Source organism: Papio anubis, chromosome 12 (genome assembly GCF_008728515.1).
Source record: "Papio anubis isolate 15944 chromosome 12, Panubis1.0, whole genome shotgun sequence".
Taxonomy (NCBI): Eukaryota; Metazoa; Chordata; class Mammalia; order Primates; family Cercopithecidae; genus Papio; species Papio anubis.
Genome location: NC_044987.1, coordinates 115,335,321 through 115,342,225, shown reverse-complemented (window position 1 = coordinate 115,342,225; position 6,905 = coordinate 115,335,321). Strand labels below are relative to the sequence as shown.

Sequence of the window (6,905 nt, the reverse complement as noted above, 5' to 3'; positions counted from 1 at the left end):
AAAAAAAAAAAAAAAAATAATAATAATAATAATAAAAATACAAAAAAAAAAAATTAGCTGGGCGCAGTGGCGGGCGCCTGTAGTCCCAGCTACATGGGAGGCTGAGGCAGGAGAATGGCGTGAACCCGGGAGGTAGAGCTTGCAGTGAGTGGAGATCACACCACTGCACTCCAGCCTGGGCAACAGAGCAAGACTCCGTCTCAAAAAAAAAAAAAAAATGCTGAATGAACTCTCCCCTGCCCTCACATGCCACCTGTCACCAGTCACCAAGGCCTATTGAACCAGCCTTTAAGTGTCTCTTAAATGGATCCCCTCCCTCCATCCACAGGGCCTCCTTGTTCAGGGCCTATGATTCCTCACCTCAGTGTTGCCAACAGTCTCCTCACGGCCTCCAGTCTCCCCTTCAGCTCCCACTATCTCCTTTGCTTTAGAAACAGAATCTTGCTCTGTTGTTCAGACTAGAATGCAGTGATGTGATCATGATTCACTGCAGCCTTGAACTCCTGGGCTCAAGAGATCCTCCTGACTCAGCCTCTAGAGTAGCTGGGGCTACAGGCACTTTCCACCAAGCCAGGCTAATCTTTTTTTCCTTTGTAGACACAGGGGTCTCGCTATGTTGACCAGACTGGGTTTTTTGTTTGTTTGTTTGTTCGTTTGAGACAGAGTCTCACTCTGTCACCCAGGCTGGAGTGCAGTGGTGCAATCTCGGCTCACTGCAACCTCCACCTCCCAGGTTCAAGTGACTCTCATGTCCCAGCCTCCTGAGTAGCTGGGACTCCAAGCACGCACCACCATACTTGGATAATTTTTTTATATTTTCAGTAGAGACAGGGTTTCACCATGTTGCCCAGGCTGGTCTTGAACTCTTGAACTCAGACAATCTGCACGCCTTGGCCTTCCAAAGTGCTAGGATTATAGGCGTGAGCCAGCGCGCCCGGCCCCTTAACTTATTTTTTAGAGACAGTGTCTCACTCTGTTGCCCATGCTGAGTGCAGTGGCTGGATCATAGCTCACTGCAGTCTTGATCTCCTGAGCTCAAGAGATCCTCCTACCCCAGCCTGCTGAGTAGCTGGGACTACAAGCATGTGTCACTATGTCCAGCTAATTCCAAGTCGTTTAATAGTTACATCCTAAGGGCCCAGGAGTAGATAATAAATGTTGGATTAATCACTTAGTTAATAGTTTAATGGATGGATAGAAGAAAAGATGGGAAATAAAAGTGACTGTATCAGTAGATAATTGGCCAGGTATTCAGAGAGATGGGTGAATGGTTGAGTGGATGTTACCAGTAGTTGGATGGATGGATGGATGGATGGATGGATGGATGGATGGATGGATAGATGATCCAAAAGTTTGGTGAATGGATAAATAAAGAAATGAATGAGAGTTCAAATGCCTAAGCATCTCTTGGAGAACCAGCTCCATGTCTACTTCTCACCATGGGCCCCCATTCCCTTCTCTTCCCTCTTACCTGGTGGCTTCCTGTCGTTTGTGGAAGGTGCGATTGGGGAGGTTGGCAGACAGGAAAGTTTCATCGTCTTCCGAGGCATAGGCCTTTCCATTCTGCTTGGAGGCCTGGAAGGCAGCCCTCAAAGCCTTCCAGGGCTGCTTTTGGGGGCCTGCCCACAGTGGGACCAAGTCAGGGGCTGCCTCTCTCTCCCAGGCTGCCGGGCAATCCCCGCAGCACCCAGAGCACAGCCCAGCCTGCCTGAGCCCAGCCTCCCCGACTGCTCCCTGTTCCCCACAGTGTAGCTTCGGGGGAACCCGGGCCCCGAGTCGCACGCTCACCACAATCCAGGTCTCTCTGTAGCTGCCTGTGCAGCTTCTCCAGGTCCCATGGCCCCTGCAGCTCCCTGGCCCTTGTCTTCCTCCTCTGTGGCCTTCGGAGGTTGTTGAAGCTAGGCCTGCTCCCCTGGCTCTGGCCCTGCAGTTCCCCTTCATCCGAGGCCTCCTCTCCAGAAATCTGCCCCTTTTTCTGACAACCAGCCCTCCTTCTGCAGGGAGCCCTGTGCTCTCCCTCCTCAGCCTCCTCTGTGGCCTCTGAGAATTGCTCCTCCTCTGAGATGGACCCCCTCCTGGGGCGCTGGGGCGGCTCCCCAGAACTCAGACCCCTCTCAGCCTCCTCAGCACCCGGGCCTTGCAGCTGGACCTGCTTGTCGGACGCCGATCCTGATCCTGGCCTCCTCCCAGGCTGCTGGAGGCCACACTCACTGGGGGGCTCCGGTCCTAGCTCCCCTTTGCCAGGAGGGATGGAGACACCACCCCAGGCTCCCAGCTGTTGTCTCGCCTTCAGGTTTTGTGCCTCTGTCTTCCGGCAGCAGCCATAGGCCTCTGGGAGGTTGGCCGTGGACTTGCGCCTGGACTGGCGCTGGGAGGATGAGGAGGGCATGGGCAGGGCTTGGTGGCCTGGGGTTGAGGAACTTGGCTGAAGCACAGCCCGGACATCTGTGGCGATGCTCTCCCAGGCCCACTGGAAGGGGAAGGAGGGCTTCCGAGGAGGAAGGCGGAAGAGACTGAGAAAGGACAGGGTAGGGGTCAGGGTTGGCACCAGCCCCCAGAGGGCCCTGACCCCCAGCACCCTCCTGACCCATCCCACTGCTCCTTACTCTTCAGCCTCTTCAGAGCCCTCTCCTTTCTTGCTCTGGCCCCTGGGCTTGCGGTCCTTCTTTGCTGTCTGCCTTGAGCTCTGAGACCTCCGCTGCAGGTCCTGATTTGGCACACCATCGCCACTCCCCAGGCGGCCCTGGGCAGAGACATTAGGGGAGGAGCAGCCAGCTCAAGCAGCCTCCTGGACTGTGTTGCACCTCACCCGGGTGCCCTCCTCTTCTGTGCACCTGGCTGGGCCTGGCTGGGCCCCTCTGGGCCCTCGTTACCGTAAAAACCAACCAAACAGGGCAGGGTGCGGTGCTCACGCCTGTAATCCCAGCACTTTGGGAGGCCAAGGGGGGCGGATCACCTGAGGCCGGGAGTTTGAGACCAGCTTGGCCAACATGGTGAAACCCCGTCTCTCCTAAAAATACAAAAAAAAAAAAAAAAAAAAATTAGCTGGGTATGGTGGCCTGCACCTGTAATCCCAGCTACTTGGGAGGCTGAGGCAGGAGAATCGCTTGCACCTGGGAAGTGGAGGCTGCAGTGAGCTGAGATTGCGTCATTGCATTCCAGCCTGGGCAACAGGAGCAAAACTCAGTCTCAAAAAAACAAAAAACAAAACAAAACAAAAAAACCCGACCGAACACCACCTCCATTCTGCATATTAAAATAGCAACAGCCACCACCTGCTGAGCACCTACTGTGTGTTCAGGACTTTCATGCATAAACACACCTTCCCAAGGACCCTAGGAGGCTGGTACTCATTATGACCCCCATCATTTGGAGGAGAAAGCTGAGGCTCAGAGAGGCTGAGTAACTGAGGTCACACAGCTGGGAAGTGGTGGAGCCCAGATTTGTTACCATTGCACTAGGCCGCTTCTGGGCCCTGGACTGCACTCCCAAATGTCCCACTGGGCCCTGGACCTGCTACAGCCAAGGCAGAAACCACGGTGATTTTCATCCAGGTGGTCTTAATCTTTCCTGAAACGCTGCTCCTCCCACAGTGTTCCCTGAATCACCCCATCATCCCGGGGAGTCACCCCCAGGCGTCATCCCTCAGCTTCTCCCAAGACCTTTAGGCCTCCATGTGGTCCCTGTCCCACTCCTGCCTCCCTGACTTTCACCTGGATCTCAGCTCAGGTCTCGTGGCTTCTCAAGGGCCTCCCCAGCCCAGGCCTCCCTGACCCAAGGCAGCCCACCTGGCTCTGGGCAGCTGGAAGTGCCCCCACTGGGCCTACCTCACCTGCTTGTCCTGAGAGATGGTCGACAGCAGCTTGAGCAGCCCAGTGCTGGTTCCCGGAGCCTGAAGCCGCATGTCCTGCCCTGGTTGTGCCAACGGGGTCCTAACCAACTGTTGGTAGGTATTTAGCATATTGGTGTCCTGCCCCATCCTGCCCCATCCCCCATCCCCACCGTGGAACTGCCCAACAGGCCATCTCTATGGCAACCAGTCCTCAGCCAGTCTCAAGGGGTCTGGCAAAAAGCATACTAGGAAGGGGTCAGTGGGGTATGTGAGGCCAATCTCCTTCTAAGGGAGAGCTCAGCAGGGTGCCCAGGAGTCGTTCAGTGCAGAGACCCAGGCCCAAGTCCTGCCTCTGCTCCTGCCTCATCCACAGGCTCCCCATGTAACCTGGGGTAAGTCCTCTGTCCCCACTCCGCCTGTGTTTCCCCATCCATCTGTACAGGGGAGTCAGTCTGTCTCCTGTGCTGCCCCCCAGGCCCGGCAAAGTCCCTGAAGGAGCCAAACTGAGATATGGCTCCTTCAGGGACTTGATTCACAAGATTTTTCACAAGATTTTATTTCAATCCTTGCACTCCCAGGTTGGGAGCGGTGGCTCATGCCTGTAATCCCAGCACTCTGGGAGGCTGAGGCAGGTGGGTCACTCGAGGCCAGGAGTTCAAGACCAGCCTGGCCAAAATGGCAAAACCCCATCTCTACCAAAAATGCAAAAAGAATTAGCCAGGCATGGTGGCGCATACCTGTAATCCCAGCTACTCAGGAGGCTGAGGCACAAGAATCGCTTGAACCCGGGAGGCAGAGGCTGCATCAAGCCCAGATTGCACCACTGCACTCCAGCCAGGACGACAGAATGAGACTCTGCCTCAAGAAAAAATAAACAAATAAACAAATCTTTGCACTCCCAGCCCCAGCCAGAAAGTCGAACGCTGTGTCCAGGAGAGAGGCAGCAGGCCATTCAGAGCCTGGGCCCAGGCCCACCTAGCCATCTTCATAGGCCATGAGGTTCTGGAGGGAGTTAAAACATTGAACGCTTACCCCAGGCCAGGCGGTGGCTATAATCCCAGCACTTTGGGAGGCTGAGGTAGGTGGAGTGCCTGAGGTCCGGAGTTCGAGACCAGTCTGGTCAACATGGTGAAACTCCATCTCCCACCTGGACTGAAACTCCATCTCACTAAAAATACAAAAATTAGCTGGGTGTGGTGGTGGGCATCTGTAATCCCAGCTACTCGGGAGGCTGAAGCACGAGAATCTCTTGAACCTGGGAGGCGGAGGTTGCAGTGAGCCGCCAGCCTGGGCAAAAGAGTGAGACTCCATTTCAAAAAAATATATATATTTTTTAATATAAAAAAATTAAAAGATCTTACCCCAAACTTCTAAGCAGTGCTCAAAAACCTTGGAATCTTAAGTCCCCATGGGACGCCTGGTGCTGACCACTGAGGCCTGCAGTACAGGGATATGGTACTGAACTGAGGCCCTAGAGACGGACCAGCTGGGCTGTAGGCCTGGTGTGGCCTCTCACTAGCTCTGTGACCAACTCCTCACTCTGCAAAACTGGAATCACGGGCCCAGCTCATAGGTTTGTTGCAAGGACTACATGAAACCCCAAACGATGAAATCGGTAAATGTTATTATTATTACTAACACTAGCTGACCATTCTTTTGAGGGCAGCAGAGCATCATGGCTAAGAGCACAGAGGAAGCACTTGGGTGCAAATTCCAGCTCCTCCACTTGTCCTGTACCCTCTCGGTGCCTGTTTTCGCATAGGCAATCGGGGGCTGGTTATAATCATATCTACTCCCAGGGTAGTGGTAGGGATTAAATCACTATGCAGATACAAACAGAACATCCTCATGGCTCATGGGAACTGCTATGCTAGCGTTGCTGTTATTCTTATTATCTTTTTTTTTTTTTTTTTTTTTTTTTTTTTTTTTTGCGATGGAGTCTTGCTCTGTTGCCCAGGCTGGAGTGCAGTGACGTGATCTCAGCTCACTGCAACCTCCGCCTCCTGGGTTCAAGCAATTCTCCCACCTCAGCCTCCCGGGTAACTAGGATTACAGGAATATGCCACCATGCCCGGCTAATTTTTTGTATTCTTAGTAGAGAGAGAGTTTCACCATGTTGGCCAGGCTGGTCTTGAACTCCTGACCTCAAGTGATCCACCCGCCTTGGCCTCCCAAAGTGCTGAGATAACAGGCGTGAGCCACTGCCCCGGGCCGTGTTGCTGTTTTTAATTAATCAATGATGTGGCCCCAGGGAAGCAGGTTATCCTGGAAGACGCCGTAGAGGCAGGATTTTTCTCAGACCGTGGCCCTGTGGCCCCTCTTCTGCTCTCAGACTCCATCCCAGTAGCGCCTCACAATGAGCGCATCCAATGTAAATATCCTAAATAGCGCTGCTCCAGGCAAAGCTGTTTTGCCATCCAAAATATGCAAACTCTGTTCTTTCTAGGGGGCTGCCATCCTTCTCCCACACCTGGGGCCCAGTGGAAGGCACATGTAGGCGGCTCCACTTTCAGAAACAGAGCCCCTTCCAGACCTCAACCCAGCTGATTTCCTGGGCAGTCCAGAATTCTGGGCCACTTTCTTCCTTGGCAGAGGGCAAGGGTTTCTCAGGTTGATATTCTCAGGAGGTGCATATAGACCTCTTTCCTCAACCACACTCCCTCCCTAAGTGAGCTCGTCCAGTCTGACAGCCTTAAAAGCCACCTGCTGCTTGCTTTCTGAGACAGAGTCTCACTCTGTCACACCGGCTGGAGTGCAGTGGTGCCATTACAGCTCGCTGCAGCCTCAAACTCCTGGGCTCAAATGATCCTCCTGCCTCAGCCACCCGAGTAGCTGGGACTACAGTTACGCGCCACCATGCCCGGCTAATTTTTGTATTTTTTTGTAGAGATGGGGTTTTGCCATGTTGCCCAGGCTGGTCTTGAACTCCTGGCCCACCTCAGCCTCCCAAAGCATTGGGATTACAGGCATGAACCACTGCGCCAGAACAGCATCTACTGTTTTCCACCTGTCCCCAAGTTTGCATATCTCAGCCTGACCTCTCCCAGACTTAAATATCCAGTGGCCCATCAGA

At 53.7% G+C, this 6,905-nt stretch overlaps 1 protein-coding gene across 4 annotated transcripts in view; it reads right to left on the bottom strand.

Moving 5' to 3' along the window:
- Positions 1-4,411, bottom strand: part of TSGA10IP (testis specific 10 interacting protein) — a 15,221-nt gene extending 10,810 nt beyond the window's left edge. The window contains exons 1-4 of one of the 4 annotated variants that reach the window (XR_637103.3): positions 3,833-4,410; positions 2,607-2,743; positions 1,789-2,513; positions 1,472-1,619 (exon numbers count right to left, since the gene is read on the bottom strand). Coding sequence is in view for 3 of the 4 variants with exons in the window: in XM_009185607.3 (XP_009183871.3) it covers positions 1,472-1,619; positions 1,789-2,513; positions 2,607-2,743; positions 3,833-3,979 (1,157 nt within the window). In the remaining variant the exon portion in view is untranslated. Of the gene's footprint in view, positions 1-1,471; positions 1,620-1,788; positions 2,514-2,606; positions 2,744-3,832 lie in introns of all 4 variants that reach the window. The other 3 variants (XM_009185607.3, XM_031653701.1, XM_003909543.4) reach the window with 3 other exon arrangements.
- Positions 4,412-6,905: the final 2,494 nt, after the last annotated feature.